This window comes from Monodelphis domestica, chromosome 1 (assembly GCF_027887165.1).
Source record: "Monodelphis domestica isolate mMonDom1 chromosome 1, mMonDom1.pri, whole genome shotgun sequence".
Lineage (NCBI taxonomy): Eukaryota > Metazoa > Chordata > Mammalia > Didelphimorphia > Didelphidae > Monodelphis > Monodelphis domestica.
In genome coordinates, this window is record NC_077227.1 from 262,877,904 (window position 1) to 262,901,346 (window position 23,443).

At 39.5% G+C, this 23,443-nt stretch overlaps 1 protein-coding gene across 2 annotated transcripts in view; it reads right to left on the bottom strand.

Annotated features, from left to right (window-relative positions):
• Positions 1 to 5,120: 5,120 nt before the first annotated feature.
• Positions 5,121 to 23,443, bottom strand: part of LOC103093231 (deubiquitinase DESI2-like) — a 92,299-nt gene continuing 73,976 nt past the window's right edge. For both annotated transcript variants that reach the window (XM_007472919.3, XM_007472920.3), the window contains exons 2-5: positions 22,517 to 22,589; positions 20,574 to 20,667; positions 18,893 to 19,034; positions 5,121 to 7,771 (exon numbers count right to left, since the gene is read on the bottom strand). In XM_007472919.3, coding sequence (XP_007472981.1) covers positions 7,547 to 7,771; positions 18,893 to 19,034; positions 20,574 to 20,667; positions 22,517 to 22,589 — 534 coding nt within the window. In that variant the 3' untranslated portion in view covers positions 5,121 to 7,546. The remainder of the gene's footprint in view (positions 7,772 to 18,892; positions 19,035 to 20,573; positions 20,668 to 22,516; positions 22,590 to 23,443) is intronic.

Sequence of the window (23,443 nt, forward strand, 5' to 3'; positions counted from 1 at the left end):
TTGTAAATTAATCCAACCATTCTGGAGGGCAATTTGAAATTATGCCCAAAGGGCTTTAAAAGAATACCTGCCCTTTGATCCAGCCATACCACTGCTGGGTTTGTGCCCAAAAGAGATAATAAGTAAAAATACTTGTATAAAGATATTTATAGCCATGCTTATTGTGGTGGCAAAAAAAAGAAAAATTGGAAAATGACAGAGTGTTCATCAATTGGGAAATGGCTGAACAAATTGTGGCATCAGATGGTAGTGGAATACTATTGTTATGAAGGGAATTAATGAACTGGAGGCATTCCATGTGAACTGGAAAGACCTCCAGGAATTGATGCAGGGCAAAAGGAGCAGAACCAAGAGAACATTGCACACAGAGACCAATACATTATGGCACAAGAGAATGTAATAGCCTTTTCTACTAGCAGCAATGCAATGATCCAGGACAATCCAGGGGAACTTAAGAAAAAGAGCATTATCCACATCCAGAGAAAGAACTGTGGGAGTAGAAAATGAAGAAGAAAAACATATGATCGATCACATGCTTCAATGAGGATATGATTGGGGTTTGGGTATTAAAAGATCATTCTATTGCAAATATGAATAATGTGGAAATAGGTTTTGAACAATAATACATGTATAACCCAGTAAAATTGCTTGTCAGATGGAGGGGAGGGTAGAATGAATCATGGAAACATGGAAAAATTCTAAATAAATAAATTTTTTAAGCTACAAGAAAAGTCAGGCCAGGAAGGATGAGTAACATCTCAAGAATAAACTTATTTCCTGTTCTCCAGGTATCTGGAGCCCACAAAACAAATGAAGCAAGCAAGCAAGAATTTACTAAGCATTTCTAGGTACAAAGTACCAAGTACCAGGGATACAATTTGAAAAATAAGATAGTCTCTACTCTCAAAGAGCTCAAATTCCAGAGCACTCTGTTACCATGTCCACAAGATTCAATTTCTGCATGGAGTCTCGTGCAGTAGACCTTTCTCACCTCTTTTTCCTTCCTCCTCAATCAAAATCCTGTCCGTCTCCAATTATGTAAAAGTCATGCTCTCTACTAACTCATTTAGTAAACCCAATCTGTGATAAATGAACCGATTCCTATGTTCATCATTCTTCTTGAAGCAGCACTATTTTGGACTGATCCTGCACCTGCAAAAAGTCAGAAACTAATTTTAAGCAAGGATCTTACAACTCTCAAGCATCCACTAGAGGGAGCTCTCTTTATGCTAAATGAACTCAACTATCATATTTGATTCAAATCTCTAGATTTAGACAAGGGCCATAATTTCTATGGTCCAGTCTTAGCAATTTAGAATATAGAAATGGCCACTCCCGAAAATGCTTATTTTTCATCACTATGGAGAAATGTTTTTGAAATTCTAATCAAAAACCTTCATCATTTTATCTGTTGTTTCTTTTAATAAAACAAATTCTTCCAACTGTCTCATGTAAATGTTTCTTTCTCTACCTGGCTTTTATCTATTCCATCTCCTGGCATCAATACATACCTTGGAAAGGCAGCATGTTGTAATTAATTGCGTGCAGAACTGGAAAAAGAAGATCTAGGTTCAAATCTTGCCTCTGATACTTGCTAGCTAAGTGACCATAAGCAAGTCACTTAACCTTTTTAATTCTTAGTTTCCTCATCTATAAAAATGAAGAAGTGCAATATGATAACCTCTAAGGTTACTTTAACCTCTAAATTGATGACTCTATAATCCATACCTCCTCCACATTTCTCATTTCTATTGAGGGTATTATCCTTCACTCACCTAGACACACACCATATGTCATACTTGACTCTTCCCTTGCCCCAATATTCAGTTCCATATCTAATCAGTTGCCAAATTTTGTCAATTCTACTTCTGTGGCATCTCTTGAATTTATCTTTTTCTCTCCATGATTACAGCCTTTATCCTCAATCAGACCCTCTTCACTTCTTTATCATAATCAATCTACCTGCTTAAAATTTTCTCTTTTTTAACCCATCCTCAACACATATCAGACTAATGTTGCTAAAACACAAATCCAACCAACCCCCTACTCAAAAATCTTCAGTGATTCCCTATTGTCTCTAAGATAAAATAAATACTCAACCTAGCATTTAAGCCACCACAATCTGACTCCAATGTACCTTTCCAGTTTTATTGTGTGTTAGACCCTTTTCATTCCCATCAAAAAAATTTTCATTTCCATCAAAAAAAGCTATTCCCCATAACTTTCTATCCCCCATATTCATGCCTTTGCATAAACTGTCCTCTATGCCAAAAATGCTTTCCCTCCTTATACCACCTTCTTAAAATCCCTAGTTTTCTTGAAGACGCAACCCATGTGTCACCTCCTTCACAAGACTTTTCCTGAAACTCAGTTTCTAGTGCTCTCTCCCTCTTGAAATCACTTTGTATTCTTTTGTATATTTTTTTTATTTACTTAATGTATATATTGTGTTCTCCCAGTAAAATGTAAACTCTTTGAGAATAGGGACTTTTGAAAAGTATCCCAGGGTTCTAGGGGACTACAAATCAACAGTGTGGTATAACAATCAAAAAACCTGCCACGGAGTTAGGATATATTTTAAAAAATGACCATTTCCAGAAATATTTAAAGCGCTTCACAACCTGGCTCCAACCTACCTTTCCAGCCTTGTTAGTATATTTTATTCCTTTTAACACACTCTTTGGTCCAGTCAAATGGAATTTCTTGGTGTATCCCTCTCATGACTCTCCAGTCTTTGTTTTCAGACCTCCACCTAAGCAATCAGGTGGTGCAGAGGATATAGCACTAGATTTGAAGTCAGGAAGATAAGTTCAAATCTAGCCTCAGCTATTAGCTATGTGACCCTGTCTGCCTCAGTTTCTTTGATCGTAAAATAAGGTAATAAAAGCAGCAACCTCTCAGGACTATAGAGTGAAGATCAAATAATATTTGTAAAGCACTTAGCATAATGCCTGGAATACAGTAAGTGCTACATAAATGCTTGTTTCCTTCCTTCACACTGACTGTCTGCCATGTCTGAAATGCTCACCTCTGCCTACTAGAAAACCTAGCTTCCTTCAAAGTTCAGCTCTTGTGCCATCTTCTACTTGAATCTTTTGATAATATCCCTTTCCCTGTGGCTGCTAATGCCTCCTCACCCCACCATAGCTACCTGATATTTGTTTGATTATTTTTCCATATAGATATATCAACAGTATGGATTGATTCATCAACTCCTTGAGGATAGGAACAACTTAATTTTTGTCTTTATCCCTCCCTAGTACCCAGCACAGTGCCTGGCCCACAATGAGCATCATTGGCTGGCAGCTAGATGGCACAGTATATGGAGTGCCAGGCCTAGAGTTGGGAAGAACTAAGTTCAAATTCAGCCTCAAATACGTACTGGCTGTGTGATCCTAGACAAGTTACTTCACTGTATTTGCCTCAGTTTCCTCATATGTGAAATAAGCTGGATAAGGAAATGGCAAACTACTCCAGTGTCTTAGCCCAAAAAAATGAGGTCATGAAGAGCTGGACACAACTGAAAAATGACTGAACAAAATGCTTGACTGGTAGTCCCACTATATGATCAACCCTAGTCAAACTATATCTCAAATTTTATATCTTGGTGTAGATTTCACATTTTCAAAACTTTAATAAACTGAAATACATCCAGGGAAAGGCGACCTTGATGGTAAAAGGACTAGAGTCTTTGCTTTATAAGATTCAAATAAGGAAACAAGGAAGGTATGGCCTCAGAAGAGATAAAATGTTGGAGGACAGACCTGATAGCTGTGTTCTAATACCTGAAAGGTTGTGATACAGAAAGGGGGTTAAACCTCTTCTGCAGAGTCCCAAAGAGGCAAATGTATCAATGTCAGGAAAGAAATTCTAACAGTATCCAAAAGTAAAATGGACCATATAAGATTGTAGCAGATTCCTCTTCAATGGGAGATATTGAAAAAGAGCCTAAATGTCTACTTATTCAGGACATTGCAGAAAGATATTTAGATTCTAGTTGGGCTAAATTACCTCCCAAGTATCACTCAACTCTGTGATTCATTCCACGACCATTTGATTTCCAATGTCCCTTCAAAAAGTAAATTGTTTATGATTCTATCATTTCTTTAGGATCCAAAAAATCTTTTTTGGTCATAACTTAGATCCATTTCCTATTACTTGGTCATCCACAGACCCAGAACACTAGTCAGTATCTGCCTCATAAAACCTTTCAGAGGGGGCAGCTAGGTGGCTCAGTGGATTGAGAGCCAAGCCTAGAAACAGGAGGTCCTGGGTTCAAATGTGACTTGACACTCCCTATCTTTGTGACCCTGAATAAGTCACTTAACCCCCATTGCCTAGCCCTTACTTTTGAACCAATACATAGTATTGATTCTAAGATGGAAGGTAAAGGGTTTTTTTTTTAATCTTTCATAAAATTTACTACTGATTGACTGTAATAATCCTAATTCCAATCTTACCTACTTCAGCCCTTCTACAATGAATGTGTTTTCTAGGCATCTTAATAGGTAGAAACAATATGTCCCAACTGACAAAATGAACGTTAATAGGAATAGAAATAAAGACCTATGTTTAGTTTTTAAGGGGAAGGTGGGTTGCTCAAGAAGATGGGTTGGATAGAGAGCCTGGCTTGGAAATGGCAGGTCCTAGGTTCAAATCTGACCTCAGCCTCCTAGATGTGTGACCCTGAGCAAGCCACTTAACCCCAACTGCCAACCCCTTACCACTCTTTTGCCTTGGGATCAATATTTAGTATTGATTCTAAGACAGAAGATACAGACTTAAGAAAACTCTACATATAGGATGGGAGGGTAGGGGGGGTAGGGCAGGGTTTGGACAGAATTTCATTTGAAAAAAAATATGGGTTGAATTATCTGTAAAACTACTCAAGTTGAGCAAATGTTTTGGTCTGATTCTGTGGATATATCTGATTCATGTCAGCACAATGTACCATTAGTTCTGTTAGAGCAAGGAAGCTAGCTGCCTGGTATGTGAATGCTAACTCTGGCTATCAGAGGGATCAATCAGATAGAAAATTAAGAAGAGGTTGAAAAAAGCAAATATAGTGATGCTGGATGATGCATGCAATACCACTGCAAATGATGATGAGCCACAAAGTCTGCCTTTCCAATTCATTTTTGTTTTATTTTTTATTTATTTTACGAATGTCTGAATTATGTTTGGGTTAACTCCCATTTCTAAAGAAAACAATAAAAAGCCTGGCTCAGCCATGGCATTTCTCCTCATTGTAGTAGTTCAACTTTTCTTGGAACAGAAACCCATGACTTCTATCATGAAAATGGAGCCGTCTGGCAGAGTCCACAGAAAGAGCCATCCAGATACCATACTATTTGTCTTGTCAAGAATCAGAGAAGTGGATCCAGTATTTCTTATTAATTTTTTTCTGTTATCTGCCAGATGAACCAATACTAAAAAGAAAATGTGTATTCACCCTGGTGAAAAATTGTGGAGTAAGAGAAATGAATGGCAGAGGCAGGAAATTTACTTTAAACACACACACACACACACACACACACACACACACACACACACACAGATGCACGCGAGCACACACAGCCTTTAAACGAAAACAAATTAGGATTCCAAGTCTCTGGTTTTCCTAACTAAGTAACGGAGCTCCTTAGGAGAGGCGAAGGAATTATCTGTAGCACATAAGCTTTACCCAGAATGCAGAGAATATAAGGTTTTGTCATTGGTTTTAGCCCACCTAAAAGCCATTTAGAGCCAACTCATGTCCAATGGTAATTGACTTGAATCTTATCTCTTCACACCTTCCAAGCACCACTTTTCATTTTCAACAGCAGCATGATATGGTGTCAAAGGCTACCTACCAGAGCCCTCCGTTTGCTTTCTCTGAGAAAGGAGAAGGGGCTCTGACCAGAGCAATCCCTAGGGAAAATGATGCGTCCTCCAAAAGAAGTCACTGGTCATTATCTCCCGAAAATACTGCATGTGTACACAGATACACCTCTAACCTTCCCCCTAGGCTGCCCATGCCTACAACCATTCATATTCACATATACATGACACTTTATTTTGCTCCTGATCCATGCATTGATCATATGACCATTCACCTACTCTTCTGTGCACACACACACACACACACACACACACACACACACTCACTCACTCACTCACTCACCAACAGATGATACCAGCTTCAGAAAAAAAAAAATTTTTTTTCCCTTTTATCTTACCTTCTAAACACATGGTGAATGCAGGAGTCATTTCAGTTTGAGAGTTCAGTAACCTGGGTTCTAGTTTTGTCATTGTCTATTAGTCCTATGCCTGAGAACAGGTCATTTTGTTTCACCAGGGTTGCTACTATTTCATCTGTAAAATCTAATGGTTGGACTACATGATCTCTAAGTTCTCTTCCAAACATGACATTCTGGGCCCACCTAATCTTTTGACCCCTAATACAAGCCCAGACTCCCATCAGGCTCATGAGAAGGAGGAGGTGGATCTGCAGAGCAAAGAAGCCTCTGGAAAACCCCGGGCAGTGCCTAGCAGACTGTGACCAATGGAAGCAGCTCTTTCTGGCCCTGCATTCCTCCCAGAATAGCATCCTCCCGGCTCTCATCCTTCAGAACTCATACAGCGCTCTTGGGGATGTTTCCTTTGCCTAGTAAAGGGTGAAACTCAGTGACAAATAAAAGCAAAAGGAGAGCTAAAGAGGCAAGTCCTGACTGTCATTTTTCCTGCTGGGATCAGGCATTGGAGGAAGTTGGCCATTAGGAGAAAGGGTGCTACCTTTCCTAGGCTCACAGTGTGGTGCAGTCCACAACAAGGACTCAGAAAGTATTTTGTCTCATTTTAAAAGGTCTCTATACCAGTTTCATTTAGCTATGTAACCCTCCTCCTTCCCCAAACTAATTCTACTCCCCTACCCTAAAAATAAACTTCACTCTGTCTTTGTCAGTGGAGTCCTGTGATTTTTGAATATAAAATACCATCCAAACCATACACACACACATACACACATCTTCCAGTGGAAAATCTGGAGAATGTCACCCTGTTATCCAAATGCCTCAGAAAATCCTTGTTTTCCCCAAATGGGAGAATGTCTGAGAGGGGGAGCTGTTGCTGCTGGTCTGATGGAAACATTGTCCCTAATGGCTCCTCTCCCCTCCTCTGATAGCCAGGGGCCTACGGGCACAGTAAAGCGGGGTCAAGGAGGGGGTAAGGTGGAGGGTTCAGGGACACTGTCGAGTAAGGGAGGCGGGGAGAGCTCAAAGATTCCTAACTCCCCCCAACTCCCATCACAGAGTTTGGAAGGAGGCTTCCCCCATTCATCCACGTGGGATTTTAGAGCTGCTCTGCTGCTGTCGTAGAGGTTTCAGTGGCCCAAAGAAGCAACGCAGTGGTTCAGTTTCCATCAGGAGGAGCCCGAGGGGTTAGCAACAGCCCAGCCTCCTTGGAGGAGAACGGGAAAAGGAAAAGGAGATTGAGTGGGGATAGAAGAAGTCAAAGGTAGAAGGGTGAGGCAGGAGGCTAAAAGTGGAAGGGGAGGGCAGGGCCCAGCTCAGACACGGGTGTGTTTGCAGGTCCTCGATGCCCCTGAGGTGGAAGGGACCTCCTCATCTGCCGCACTGCCTGAGTCTTCCTTGCGTAGACCAAGGCCAATATGGGTCTGCAACGCTGCGGGGGTGAGCCATTCCTTGGGGAGGCAGCTCTGTAGAAAAGGGATGCATGAGCTGAAGTAGGCCAGGCGGTTCACCCAACGAGGTATCTCCCGGCCACACAGGATCTAGGAAAGGAAAAAGACAGATTTGATGGCAACAATAAATGGGGATCTAATAAAGGACTTTCAGATACCCCGCCACCACCACCAGTCCAAATCCCTGGTGGCTCCCTGTGCTTCTTCACTAAAGGATCCCGGGATCTTCAATATAGGGATGAAAGAAAGTTGGAAATCATGTAGCCCAGATGAAGATACTGAGGTCTTACACAAGTAATATGGGGAAGAGCCAGAATTCAAACCCAGGCCCTAGAACTCTAAATCCAACAGCACTCTAGGTACCGCTTTCAGTCCTTGTGAATCCCCCCTCCAAGACAAAAAAGAAACAACTGCAACGAAGTTCCTGGGAAGTATCTAAGCAAAGGTGGACCAGAGTCGTAATAGGGCTGGAAAGTTTTCTTGTCCCCTCACCACCTTCCTCCATTGTTGTGGTACCTCCTGCTAGCACCGGGTCTGGAGTTAAGAAAACTTCAATTCAAATCCAACCTTAATCACTTACTAGCTGGATAATTCTGGACAAATCACTTAACCCTGTTTGCCTCCGTGTCATCCTCTGTAAAAATGAGCTAGAGAAGGAAATGGCAAACAACTGCAGGACCTCTGTCAAGAAAACCCCAAAATGAAGTCATGAAGAGTCAGATATAACTGTACTGTAGTGACTGAAAAACAACAACAAAAATATGCCAGGTACTGTGCTTGGTGCTAAAATATACCCTAGTCTCTTTTTTATGAATGAGATAACAGATATAAAGGTCCTTTCTTGTTTTGTTTTGTTTTGGTTGTTTTTGAACCCTTACCTTCCATCTTGGAATCAATGCTGTGTATTGGTTCCAAGGCAGAAGAGCAGTAAGGGATAGGCAATGGGGGTCAAGTGACTTGCCCAGGGTCACACAGCTAGGAAGTATCTGAGGCCAGATTTGAACCTAAGATGTCTCTAGGCCTGGCTCTCAATCCACTGAGTCACTCAGCTGCCCCCTGTAAAGATCCTTTGAAAAGTTAAAAGAGCTCCAATGTCCAAGCTATTATTCCCTCACTATATATTCCTCCAGTGTTTTATCATGGCATAGAAATGGCTCTGGGTTCTTGGAGATTTATGCCTGCAAAGAAAAACCTCTGGTGGGTTCTACCAAAGGAAAACTTTGAGTATGCGTTCAGTGATTATAGAATTATTTAATCTGGCATTCAGAGGGACTGTAGAGATCATCTAGTTCAAAGCCCCCATTTTATAGATGAAAAATTAAGGCCCAGTGAATTTGTTGTCTAAGGACTGACCTAACTAAATTGGGAGGTCATCACCAGAAAGAGAGTCACCAGGTAATGGAATTATTTGGGACCATAGAAACTCTCTATTAAAGCACAAATGGCTTATGTTGGAGAGAGCATCCACATTGATAAGAAATCATGGAATCTTGAGGCATTGAAATATATCATTGTAATTACAATTATGATGATGATAATAATAATCTAGATCAGTATGGCAAATCAAATGGAAGAGTTATTCTATAAAAAGCATAGGATTTTTGAATTTGATTATAGTCTCATTAAACTAAAATATGAGAAAGTACAGAAAATAGTGATGCTGAAGAGGCAGCCTAGGACCTTCCAATTTTACTGAAAGACAAGATCAAGGGGGCAGCTGGGTGGCTCAGTAGATTGAGAGCCAGGCCTAGAGATAGAAGATTCTGGATTCAAATTTGACCCTGGGCAAGTCACTTAACCCCCATTGCCTAGCCCTTCCCACTCTTCTGCCTTGGAACCAATACATAGTACTGGTTCTAACACGGAAGGTAAGGGTTTATTTTTTAAAAAGACAAGTTCATACTGGAGTAGTAGCTATGTGACCTTGGGCAAGTCACTTCTGTAACTCCCAGGCCTCTTGTGGGTCCAACCAAGGAAAAACTTTGAATATGAGCCCAGCGATCATAGGATCATTTAATTTGACATTCAATGGGACTTAGAGGTCATCTAGCTCAAAGCCCTCATTTTATAAATGAAAAATTAAGGAGAGATGAGAGCTGGACTACAGGATCTCTCAGAGTGCCTTTCTGCCCTTACATTCTGGATTCTGTGAGAATTCGGTGCTTCAGAGAAGATTGGACACTCAATGGACCTTGAAGAGGAGGAAAGACAGACAGAGAGAGAGACAGAGACAGAGAGACAGAGAGAGACAGAGAGACAGAGACAGAGAGAGGGTTGGGGGGGGGAGGGGGAATAAGTTGCCAGACAAGCAACAGCCCTGGAATTTCAGGTCTGGAGAAGTTGTACAGATTAGGAAGCAGCAGGGGCAGCAGCTGTTTGGGGTTTTGCTGTTTTTCTGGCCTTTAGCCCAGAAATATTACTGGCTTTTCCCTGATTCACTTCTGTGCGTGCCTTGGAAGGACCATTTATTGAGTAGGAAATGAGGTAAAAACAGTATTTAGGGAGCTTTGGGCAGCAGCTCATCAATCACATCCGGGGTCAAGGCAATGGTGCTAGAGGTAAGGGAAAGGCTCCTTTTACTTCTTCAAGTCAGGTCATGCCACCCTAAATCAGAATCAGCCTTATTGAGCAAGAAACTATGACTTCAGTTGTCCATAGAATGGTGTCCTCCCTAAAAATGTCTCTCAACCACAACTTGCTAATGCCCAACAGTCTACAATTTGAGATTCATTTCTTTTCCTTTTTTTAACTCTTCGGTTCTGTCTTAGTATCAGTTCCAAGACAGAAAGTGGCAAAGACTAGGCAAGTACTTGCCCAGAGTCATATAGCTAGGAAGTGTCTGAGATCCAATTTGAACCGAGGTCCTCCTGGGTTTGACTGCAGACCTGGTGCTCCATTCACTGTGCTACCTAGATGCCTCTTTGGAATTCATTTCTAAAGTTTCAGGCTTCTTTTAATTCTTTCCAAGTATCCACACAAATTTATCATAATCTGTCCAGAAATCAATATGGGAACATGAAGAAAAGTCAATCACAGAAGGAATAATTTCCCATTTTGATAGATGACTGCACCATTCCAAGATATTGTTCATCCAGAATTCAGCAAGAGATTTGATGGTGTCTCTCATGAAAGAGGAAGAACGTTCCATGAAAAGGAAAAATTGATGAGAGAAGTAAGTCAGACAAACTGGTAAGGAAAATTAAGCAACTAGTGAAACAAGGAAAAAGGAAGCTGGGTGTGCTTGTCAAGATGTTAACAAAGCGAGAAAAAGGACAGCAACCCCCACAGGCTGCTTGCCTAGCAGTTCTCCTGGGGAGCAATTAGCAATAAAGACAATGTCTGGGGGAATCTCACTTCTATCAGGGATGAAGAGTGGAGGAAAATTTGCAGTGACCTTCCGAGAATCTGCAAGTATGCCAAGCCCAAGTGACTATAATCTATATTCAAAAGTCAGCCTGGTATCCTTTCAAGGAATGTCACTCCATTAGATTATCAAGAAGAATAATGTGTTCCTTTCTGCAAAAATGGAAGAGTTCAAGTTTCAAGGAAGATAATCACTTTGCACTTTGCAAACTTTAAGTACTATATAATGGGTTTCTGAGACATTAAGACCTGAGTTCAAGGTTTCCTTTGAGGCATAACAGCTGTGTGACAAGGACCAAATCATTTAACTTTTCAGTGCCCCAGACAACTCTTTAACACTATAGATTGCAGATTAGGTGCCAGTCTTCATTGGTAGAGGATGTTTCCTTACCAGTTTATTATATTAATGAAATCACAAGTGCAGTCCCAAGTCACTAAAAACTGCCTTACTTAATATTAATGCCATATTAATAATATTGAGTCTCTTCTTGGGGGGGACTCCAAATCTCCTGAGCATTGGTGACCTTGAGTATATCAATGACATTTAGTTGGATAAGACATTGGAATATGACTCTAGAATGAAAAAAACATGTTCAAATGGAAATGGAATCAGGGTAGGAGATGAATGGGAATAGCAATGGTAAAGAGAGATGTTTATGTGAGGGTCCCAGTAACTAGAATGGGAAAACACCATGGAAAAAGAATTTAGAAGGTCAATGAAAGTAGAAACAGAAGCAATTGCCTATTGCCATTAGAATATACCACAGACTAATGTACAGAACAAGGAAATAGATAAGTTCAGGTAACCGATTGAAAGTCTAGAACAGAGGGATGGAATAATATGGATGGAAAACTCTCATTATCAGTAACTTTTCTGGAGTTCTTTCTCTGCAAAAAGCCAGATGGATAATACCTTCTTGGTTTGATTCAATATTTTCACCTTTCAAAAGATGGAAGAACAAATAAGGGGAATTGTTTTTCTTTTTCTCACCAAAAAAAGAGGAATGTGTTGTAGAAGGGATGGGGATCTTGGGAGAGATAACTCATCCATTGTAAGATTGCTAATAAAGAAAAAAGGTAGAAAGCTGGGAATAGGCTGACATGTGCATTTCAAAGGTTTCAGAGAAAACCTAAGTATAATGCCATGACCTACTATTCTACTGAGGAAGTCAGCCCAGGAAGGATGGAAAGCTCCTGTGAATGAAAAGAAGGAAGAGAGGTCCTGTCTAATGTGAGCCATATAAATGAACAAACAACTTATCTGACAACTTAAATTTAAGGTGAAAGCAAGGGCAGGTAATGAAGGGATGACTATAAAACCATGGTAGTCATAAGGAAAATGTCAAGGATGCTAAGGCTCAGACAGCTGAAGATGGTGAGGGAAGCAAAACAAAAAACAACAACAAAAAAAGATGAGTTTTAATTTTTTTAACTATATTGGGGGAAAGAGTAAATTCAAAGAAATTATAGGACTTTTGCTCAAGGTAGATGGGACAATGACTGATGTTTGAAGAATGACTTCTGTGTGTCCACTTCCAAAGTAAGAACTGATAGAAACAAGTAAAGTGTCATTTTATATACATATTTTTTTGTCTTCCCTAGTGCAGAGAGAGGAAAGGAGGGAGAAGATAACTTGGAATTGCAATATAGCAAACAAACAAATAAATTTCTTTAAAATAAAAATAAATAAAAGAGTAGCCTAAGGGAATAACAGGATCAGAAAAAGATGGTAATGGAAGCTAAGGACAACAAAAAGAATGACTTTTCTTTTTTATCTATATTGAGGGGAGAAATGGACTCAAAAAGGGGACAGGATTGTTGTTCAAAATGGATTGGACAATCATATCTGATGACAGAGAAGATAAATGTTCAATTCTTATTTTGTTTCCATTTTCTATGTCAAAGAGAATGGTATTTGGAGTGAAAGTGGCAGGTCAAAAATGGCTAGGGGAAAGTAGTATAATGGATAGAGGGATGGACCTGAAGTCAGAAAGACCTGAGTTCAAATTTAACTTCAAGCATTTACCAACTATGTGATCCTGGGCAATTCATTTAATATTTGCCTTCCTTGGTTTCTTCATCTATGAAATGGGATAAATAACATCACCTACCTCCCAGTTGTTGTGAGGGGTTTCTGTGAGGATAAAATGAGATATTTGCAAAGTGTTTTATGAATATTAAAGCACAACATAAATTGCTAGCTATTATTAGTAAAATGTTGGAGTTCAAAATAAGAAAAGAGAAAGTGAGAATGCACTTGATGAGTTCTAGTTACAAAGCCCAAATAAATGACACCCTAGGTTATAGAAACAACTGATAATTGTTCCTAACTTGGAGGGTTTGAGGAATGTTATATTTCAGTCTACCTAAATTTTAAGCAAATCATTTGACTAAGTATTGTATAATGGTCCTTGTGAAAAGAGGAGAGTTAGAAAAGAGCACATTTCAGTAGTTTAAGAAGTGATTGAATAGTCAGAACAAAAAACTTGATGTCAGCTGCAATGGAAGCCTCCAGTTGAGCACTCCAGGGATTTGTGTTTACCTCTAGGATGTTTAACATTTTATAAAATTACCTTGTTAAAAGCATAATTGTCAAGCTAATCAAATTTTCATATGTCAAAAAACTGGAAGAGATAGCTAATAAGTTGGACAGCAAAGTGATGTTACGAAAAGATACTTACAGACTCTAATGTTGGGTTGGCTTTAAATGACATGTAAACTTTTATAACTGGGTTCAAAAAACAAATACAATATGAAGGTGAAGTGGTTAGAGCAATTCATCTGATAAAGATAGAGAGAGAGATATAAATCAGCAGAGTGATATGGCAACCAAAAAAGCTAATGCAACATTTTTTCCATTTCAAATGGTCTTTTAGTAGGCTTCAGAAAGCCATAGGAAACAGTATTAAAAAATTCCTCAATTATTTAAAATATAATGCAATATGAGTAATTCTTCCCCCAAAAAAAGAAAATATAAATAAGCATTTGCAAGAGTTTCTTCTATTGTTTGCAAACCCATTTCTGGCTAAGCAATAATACCTTTACATAGATTGAAATAGCAGCAATTTTTCTTCAGTCAGTAAACAATTATTAAACACTTCTATGTGGTAGATACTGGACTAAAGTGTTGGAGATCCAAAAAAAAAAAAAAAGCCAGGTATTTCAGTCTCACAGGAGACAGCATAAGTAAATAGATACATATAAGATATAGAGAGAACAGATGGAAGGTAACCTTAGAGGGAAAGACTCTCTAGGAGGGCTGAAAAAGGCTTCCTAAAAGCATTGGAGAAATCAAAGGAGCCAGAGAGCCTGTGAGGCAAAAGTGAGTTGGGAGAGAAATTCGGGCATAAAGAACAGCCAATGATAAGACCATGGGATAGGATATTGAGTATTGTTGCAAGAAGCAGCAAGTAGGCTGGAGGGATAAAAAGTAAGAAGGCTGGGGAAGAGTAATAAGAAGAGGGCAGGTTATGAAGGTCTTTAAATGCCAAAGGATCTTATATTTTATTCTGGAGGTAATAGGAAACCAGCTGAGTTTATTGAATGGGGAGGAAGGAAAGAGAAGGGATATGATCATACCTACACTTCTAGGGGAAAAATGTGATGTCTAATGTGAGGAAAATTACTTTGGGAAGATGACTCTAAGTAGGGAAGGAGTTGAGGCAGGGAGATGAATTAAAAGATTATTACATTCGTCTAACTGGTGTGCAAAGAGGGCATGAACTAGGGTTGTGGCAATGTGAGTGGAGAAAAGGAGACCCATACAAAAGTTGCTGTGAAGTTAGAAAAGAGTTGTCAGTGGGTTGGATATTTGGGGTGATTGAGTGAAGAGTCAAAGATAATTATCACCAAAGTGAAGAACCTGAATGGAAGGATGGTGATGTACAAGGCAATAAATAATAGGGAAGTTTGGAATAGAGATGGGCTGGGAGTGGAGATGATGGGAGATAATGAGATCTGTTCAGTTTGAGATATATATGGAGAATCCAACTTGAAATGTTCAGTAACAGTTGGTAGATGCGGTACTGGATCTCAGGAGAGAGACCTGGGCTAGCTATATAGATCTGAGAGTTGTCTATGGAGAAATGATCATTGAACCCAGGGGAACTGATGAAAAAGTATAGAAAGAAAAGGGAATGGTGTCTGAGAGGGCCTTGCGTGACAACCATATTTAATGGGAATGACCTGATTAGAGATCCATCAAAGGAGGCTGAGAAGAAATAGTCAATAGGTAGGAAGAAAAATGTGAGAAAGAAGATTCATGAAAGTTAAAGGGGGGGGGGGGAAACCATGAGGAGAAGGTAATAAACAGGAAAATAACCAAATGTTGCAGAGAGATCAAAAAGGATGAAGACTGAGCAAAAAGCCATTCAATTGGCAATTAAGAGATCATTGTTAACTTGAGAGAGAGAGAGAGAGAGAGAGAGAGAGAGAGAGAGAGAGAGAGAGAGAGAGAATTTCACTCAGCTGATGAGGTTGGAAGCTATATTACAATCCTTGAGAAATGAAGGGCAGAAAAGAACATGGAGGCACTGGGATGCAATTGGAACATTTGTCCACATCCTTACTTGAGAAGAAAACTTCTCAAAAGTTTTCTGAAAACTGAGAAGTGGTAGGGGAGGAGGAAATCAAGTATTGTCCTTTGTAGTGCTTCCTCCTGTGCCTTGCCCTAAAAAGTCCCATAAAACTCTAGTAGGTCAAGTTCTTAATGGTCCCCTTAATGGCATACAAAAAAGTTCCTAAATAGTCTATTCAGCACAGTTGTTAGACATTTTCAAAATTAATGGTCTTTTGCAAAGTTTGTTACTGGTGGACCTGAGAATTAAAATCATTTCCAAGTACAAGGTTTCCCAAATTCAACAAGTGGCATTTTACAAAGCTTCTGATTGATTAGAATCTACCTAATACTTATAAGGCAGTGATGGTGAACCTATGGCAGGGTGCCAAAGATGGCACCCAGAGTGCTCTCTATGGGCACATACCACCTCTCTGAGTTTGTTACTAGAAAGGCAGAGGGACTCGGGCAGAGTTGCTCCCTTCCTCCTGTCCACCATGCCTGATGACATTTTTTTTTCACATAACCTACCCCTCTGCCCAGCAGCCCATTGGGAGTGCTTTCTCTCTCCCCTATCTGGGATAAAGTTGGGGCTAAGGGGTAAGGTGGGAGGGATTAGCACAGCACTTGGTCTGGGGAGTCAGGTGGGAGCAGAGCCTGGCACTCTGTCTCTAAAAGGTTCCCTATCACCATTATAAGGGCCTGTCCAATCCCTAGTAACTGAAAAAAAAAATGAAAACCAGAATAAAGCAAACTAACATTTGTGGAAAATACAGAAAAGGAAAAGAAAAAACTAAGTCTCCTCTTTCAGAGAAAACTCTCATCTCTAATGAATTCCTAGAATATATTGATTCTTCCCTAGGGGACTAGGGACTTAGGGTTAACCAGAAGTCTCACTCTCAGGTAAAAGACCTAAACAATACTGAATGACTATTACTCTGGGTCTCCAAAACACAAAGGGCACCCCAAATTTCCCCAATAGGTCCCTGGAAAAAACAGGACACCCTGATGGATCCATTAAGCACAAAATAGTCCAATTGAGTTCATAATTCAATAGAAGTAGATAATTATTTTTTTAAAAAACAACACCTCAGATGAAGCTCAAACACGAGCAGCTTCTAAAAAGAGATCAAATACTCAAAGCTGATTGGAATGAGGTCTTCTGTTCCTGAATGAGGACCTAAAAATATAACAATAAAAACTAATTCTAGGCTCAAAGAGCCCAGTTCAATCTTCCTCTTCTACTCCACTAAGGGACCACTCTCTGCTATGGCTTCATCATTCAACAGCAGACTAAGATCAGTTCTAGAGGGACTCTGACATCTAAAGAGAAAGGTCAGTCTCTTTTTCCCACAAACGCTAACTCTTTACATCAACACATTTTACATTATGGAGTCAAAATATTCAATGAAAAAAGTAGGCTTGAAAAATAGCATCAGCAGTACATTTCCCAATGGTTTGCATTTTGGATTGGCCTGTGGGACACACGGAAGAGTAGCATGGACCAGCAGATGTTAAGGAGAACACCCTTGAGAACAGCAGCCTTAGATGAACCAAGATGTCAACCCAGAGGAGCAATGTGGTCACAAGAGCAAAGCTCACGAAGGACAGGGTTTAATTTTATGTGTGCTGTGGAGCTGTGACAAGAGGGAAACTGCTGCCAAGAAAGAGACCTGAATCTAACTCAAAAGATTACTCCTCTGGCTCCTACCAGACCTTGTCCTTTCAAACTTCCCAGCTTTAGCAATAAAAAGCTCCTGTTACTCCCTTTACCCGTAATAATCCTATATTTCCTTTATGCCAGAGAAAACAGGTAATGGAAATGAAGGACAGCTGAAATACACGTGCCACTGGAAGTGGGTCAAAGGCCCATCCCCACAATCCAGTCTCCAGTACATTACTGTTCATCTGTTTCTACAGTACATTAAATTTTTCTTTAATTGCTTCATGTGTTAACTGTGTATTTTAGTTGTTTCTCTTCATTTGAATGAGTACCATGGTATTAGTACTAACTGAATTGAATTGATTGAATTGAATAATGGAAAATTAATTAGTCCCCATGGTACCTAGGACAATGCCTAGAGATCTGAAGTCAGGCTCTAAACTTCTACTGTGCCTGAACATGGTAACTGTTCAATAATCATTATTATAGCTGCAATTGATCATTAGATTTCCCCCCCCCTTGATCTATCATTTTATTAATCTAAAGCAGCAATTCTCAATTGTTTTGGTCTCAAGGCCCTTTTATACTCTTAAAAATGATTGAGGATCCCCATCCATGAGCTTTCATTTGTGGGGGATTTATCTATATTTACCATGTAATTGGTCTTTTTAAAACCCTTACCTTCTGTCTTGGAATCAACACTGTGTATTGGTTCCAGGCAGAAGAGCAGTAAGGGTTAGGCAAATGGGGGTTAAGTGACTTGCCCAGGGTTACACAGCTGGGAAGTGTCTGAGGCCAGATTTGAACCTAGAATCTCTGTCTCTAGGCCTGGCTCTCAATCCACTGAGCTACCCAGATGCCCCCACCATATAGTTTTGACCTCACTCTCCTAAAAGGATCTGGGGGACTCCCAAGGGTCTCCAGACCACAGTTTGAAAATTATTGGTGTATAGAACTTGTGTGTGTGGAAACTATCTATCCAATGAAGATCAGCAATTAATCTGCCACTGAGAAAGTTCCCAAAGTCATTAAGAGGGTAAGTGACTTGACCAAAGTCATACAACTAGTATATTTCAGAGTTCAGGATTGAGCCCAGAGCTTCCTGATGCAAAGATTGGTGGGTCCATTTTCCCTTGCCAGAGGTTCTTAGCCTCTCATGTTTCCTGGTTCCTTTTGGCAGTTGTGGAGAAGAGAGAAATTACAAATCCATTACAAGTCCAGTGAAGCCTGAGGATCTCTTCTCAGAATAATGTCTTTATATAAAATTTTTTAAAAGATTAAAGCCAATTATATTGAAAGAAAGTTATCATCAAAAAAAAATTTAACAGGTTCATGGACCCCAAGTTAAGAACTCTTTCTCTATACCATGCTGAATCTGATCCATATAGTCTACCCCCTTTAATTTTATACTGGAGGACCAATATAGGTCTAGATCACTTAAGGTTGGTGATGCCATCTTAGGGGGTCCAAGCATGTACCAAAACCCCATTACAATTTTATAAATGAGACCCAGAGAGGAGTTGTGACTCAAATGTGGTCACACAATTAGTGGCAGGGCTGGTCTCCTGACTCCCCTCCTAGGCCAAGAATGAAATGAATGAATGAACCCAAAGTCCCTGCTGATGCTCACCTCTGCCAGGGCATCTGAGAAGTGGTTGCAGTTCTTGTGCATGAGGTGGTAGGCATTGCCTTTGTACTCCTTTCCCAACTCCTCCAAAATCTTGTCCACATCCTCTTCTGTGAAATCAGTGGTGCCCAAGGCTATGGCTTCTCTGTGGCAGGAAATACTAAGGTGAGAGAAGGCCTCTAAGCTGTGTACAACCAACTCTTGTGGACAGTAGGGAAAAACCTATTGACCAAGAGTCTTGAGAAGCAAGAGGGAAGAATAGACTTTGTTTCACCGAAAGAGTTCTTCTAGTGTGGTAGAGAATGTTCATTCTGTTAATACAGCAAGCCAGTTTCTAAAACTTTAAATTTATATATCCCAACTTGGGAGGTTATGGATCCTCCAATATATTCAGAAACACACACACACACACACACACACACACACACACACACACACACAAAGTCCTAGACATTGTGTCCAAGAGAGAACAAAAGAAGTAGCTCCACCCCTTGTGATTTCTTTCTCCTCTTCTCCAATTTTATGGGAATGTCTAAGAGGAATAAAAAAGTACTTGCATTTGGGAGAAAGATAAATAGAGTATTTAAAATCAATTAACAAGTATTTATTAAGAGCCTTCTAGAAGCACAAATAAATAGTTTCAGGGGTGGTGAATACTGATTAGTGCCCATTGGGATCTTAATTTCATCATTCACTATCCTTGGAAACTTGGGTGGGCATGACCTCTCCAAACCTTATTTTCTTCCTCTATAAAATGGAAATAATAATAATACATGCACAACTTAATGACCTATGTGGTTATGAGGATTAAATAAGACCATATTTGTGAAATGGCTTTTAAAATTATAAAAAAACTATAAAATTGAAAGCCATAGTTTATGGTTCTAGGTGCTGAGAATATGGAAATTTATAAGGAATTCTTTTTGGGGTGAGAGAATTCTAGAAATATGTTCTTGTGAGGATGGAGAGTGAGAATCAGTACTGGCAAATATAAAGGCAGAACTTGGGAGCTACAGTAATATACTTGGGACTTGTGGGGAAAGAGTGAGTGATTGAAGCAAAAGCACAATAAAATTTGAGGAAACCTCATGTTTGTCCTGAGAAGTGCAATAGAATGGGGACTAGAGCTTTGACCTGTTTCCTCATATAATCTCCCAAGATATACCATTATTGAGTCAACAATAATGAAAGGCCAAAAAACCAATTTTTTTTTAGCAAAACATATTCAAATTTTGGACAACTGAGATCCTCCTAGTTTCTATTTTAGAAGAATATCTGAGAATACTGAATGACTTAGAATATTGGGTGACATGATAGATAGATAGATAGATAGATAGATAGATAGATAGATAGATAGATAGATAGATAGATAGATAGATAGATCTAGATCTAGATCTATAATTTGAGGACATGGGTCAAGACTGATTCCTTCTTTCCTTTCTTTTCTTACACTAAGTATATGTCATTGCACTTCTCCCCCCACCACCATCATGTCTCCAGCTTGCCACCTCAGCATCTCTGAATCATATTTATATCCTTCTCTATTGAAGAAGCCCCTTGGGATAGACTGTTAAGCTTAAGTCAGTTGAGGAAGGGGACTCACAATCCCAATAAGAAGGAGTTTACTTGAAAGGATGATTAGGAAAGGAATTTCAGGAACAGATGAGGGAAGAATGGTCCTTACTTGAATTTAAAAGTTTCTCCGAGCTCCACTGCACTTCCAGGTGTAATCTCAAAGATCCCACTAAAAGGATAAGGATGTCCCCCATAGGCAAATTCTAGACAAGGGAGGAAGAGATCATGAAGGTCAGGTAAATCAAGGAAGATGCCTCAGAGATATAACCATCACTAGGTTTCTCTCATCCCACATCATCTTGACAGCAGTCTGTCTGTGCCTTTGCCTTTTGAATTTTCTTATTCTATCTCTTTCTCTCCCCAGTAATCCCACATCCTTCACAACCTTCCTGACTCTCTCATCATAAGCTTCCTGCTCCCCATCATTCTTCTTAATCCCAATAGCTGCTATGATTGGGCAGTACCCAAACTTGAACCCAGACCCTACCATATTCCTGCCTAAGTAGAGGGCACCAGTTCCTATCTTCCTCTCTTCCAGAGTTTTCCCTTGTTCTCTTTTCCAGTTATAGTAAAACCCACCTCCCTAATATATATCCAATCCAGCGAAGACAATGGACATTATCAATGGGAAAGAAATATGAGGCCTTTGCTTACAGAGATTTTTATCTTTCCCAGGAGGAGGCTAGGGTCCATTCTATACTATTAGGGTAATTCTAATTATTTTGATCTTCCTATGGGCAGAATCTACTCTCCCACAGGGATTTTCCTGCCCAGAACACTCACATATAACCACTTCTCTCTCACCAGAAATAGCCTAATCTATTAATAATTCTGAATCTAAAACTCATGTCTAACTCAAAGTTCTCCCCTAAAATGGCAAAGGTTCCTCATGAACTTCTCCTTACCCATCTCTCTACTACTGGAAGTATAAGGAAGGACAAGAGGGCAGAGTGAAACCCCCTCAAAGTGCCACCTGGTTTCCCAGCTCTGCCACTTATTTTTGTAAGACTTCGTGTATGTCACTTAAACTCTCTTAACTTCATTGGAAATGGAACAGCTTGAGGTGTGATTTATATGAGCATTTCTTCATCTCAAATGGGTAGTGCTCTTATAAATTTGAGATGCTACATATCAGAGTTTCAGTATGCAGCTTATTTTTTTACCTCCTTTTAACAAACCATAGCTAACCCTTCTTTAAAGATTTCCCATTAATACAGTATATAACCTTACTAAATTTTATTTCCTTCCTTGTAAAAGAAACTTTTATTTAAAAACCAAAACAGCACAGTTATACACTTAACTATACACATGATGTAATCAAATCTTCTTGCAATCATTTATTTAGTAGGAATTCTTAATTTTCAACTCATTGAATGGTCAGAATTTAATATTGCCCCAGCTACTTAAGAGTTTGAGTTCTTGAGACTATCATGACTTTTTTAATAAGGTTTTTATTTCTTCTCTGTTTGAAGTACCATAATACTTTCTAAACAAAAATTGTATTGGAGATTTTTTGCAGGAAAATGGGTAAAATGAGGGAGCTGGAGCTGTACAAAATGACCACTAAAAGTCTCTACTGCTTCTAAATACATGATCCTATCATCTGCCTAGTGGTCTCTAAGGGACTTGCCCTTTGATCACTTTTCCAGAAGGCATGATGGTCTGAGTCACTGTTTAATCAGTCCAGTAGTTTTGCATCATCGAAATTTTCCCAGACTTTGGGGCAACTGTCTCAATCCATCAAAGAAATGCCCTTGTATCTGACCTGGTCAGAGCCCACAAAAAAAGAACCCCTATTAAAACTCCCCCATGCCCGCTCCCTGCATATCAGTTTTATTTCATAGGACAAAAATTTCCAGAAGTGTCACAGAAAACACAGAAAACACAGACCTATAATTTCTTCTGGCCCTTATCCTCTGCATTTCCCAATAACCTGTGTGTTTACTCACCGATTTTTTGCCATACCTTCTCCTCACAGGCTAAGGCACAAAATCCCACATTAAGCCCCAAATTAAATGAGCACCCCCCAGAGAACTGTATAGGAGTATCTACCTCGGCCATAAATCTCGATGCCTGAATGGAACACACCAATGCCCAGAGTAGAGGTGTACTCATTGATCCAGTACTGTAGGGAGAAGAAAAGGTCATTAGAAAGGCAGTCACAATCCCAAGAAAGCTCTTGTTCCGTAGTTCATGAGCCCATTCCAGAAAAACCTAGCCCACAGATAGCCAAAGTCATAAGAGGGACCTCCAAGCCAATGGCACACAGCCATATCCAAAGTCGGATTAAAGTAACTGAAGAGACCTAAAACGTTTAGGAATTATAGAATCCATCATGCTATAATTCTTTAAAAAAAAAAAACTTACCTTCTGTTAGAATGGGTATTTGGTATCTAGTTCCAAAGCAGAAGAACAATAACAGCAAAGCAATTGGGACTGTGATTTGCTCAGGGACACACAGCTAGGAAGTATGAGACCAGATTTGAACCCAGGAAACCCCCCTCTCCAAGTCTGGTGATTTATCCACTGAGTCATTTAGCTACCCCAATCATTGTGCTGTAATTGACCGCTAACAATCAATATGTTAATATGATCTCGCTTCAGCATATAAATCATATGTCAGCATAAAGGAAAGAACACTGAGTTACGAGCTGGGAAATTTGGCTCCTTAGACCTCAGCTACTATTTAGAAGCATGAATTTGTCCAAGTCATTCTACTTTCTAAGTCCACATCATACCAATTTGTAAAATGAGGCAATTGAACTATATCAGAAGTCTCTTTCAACTCTTAAATCCTGGAAACTACCCTGTTGTATAAATTCTTTTATTTAATATATATATATATATATATATTTATTATGAACTTAACAAACATGATATTTACAAAGAATAGAAAAAGAGGATTGTATATGAAACTAAATCACTAATACATACAACTTCTTTTGCTAAAGTATATATGACACTTAAAACAATAGTACC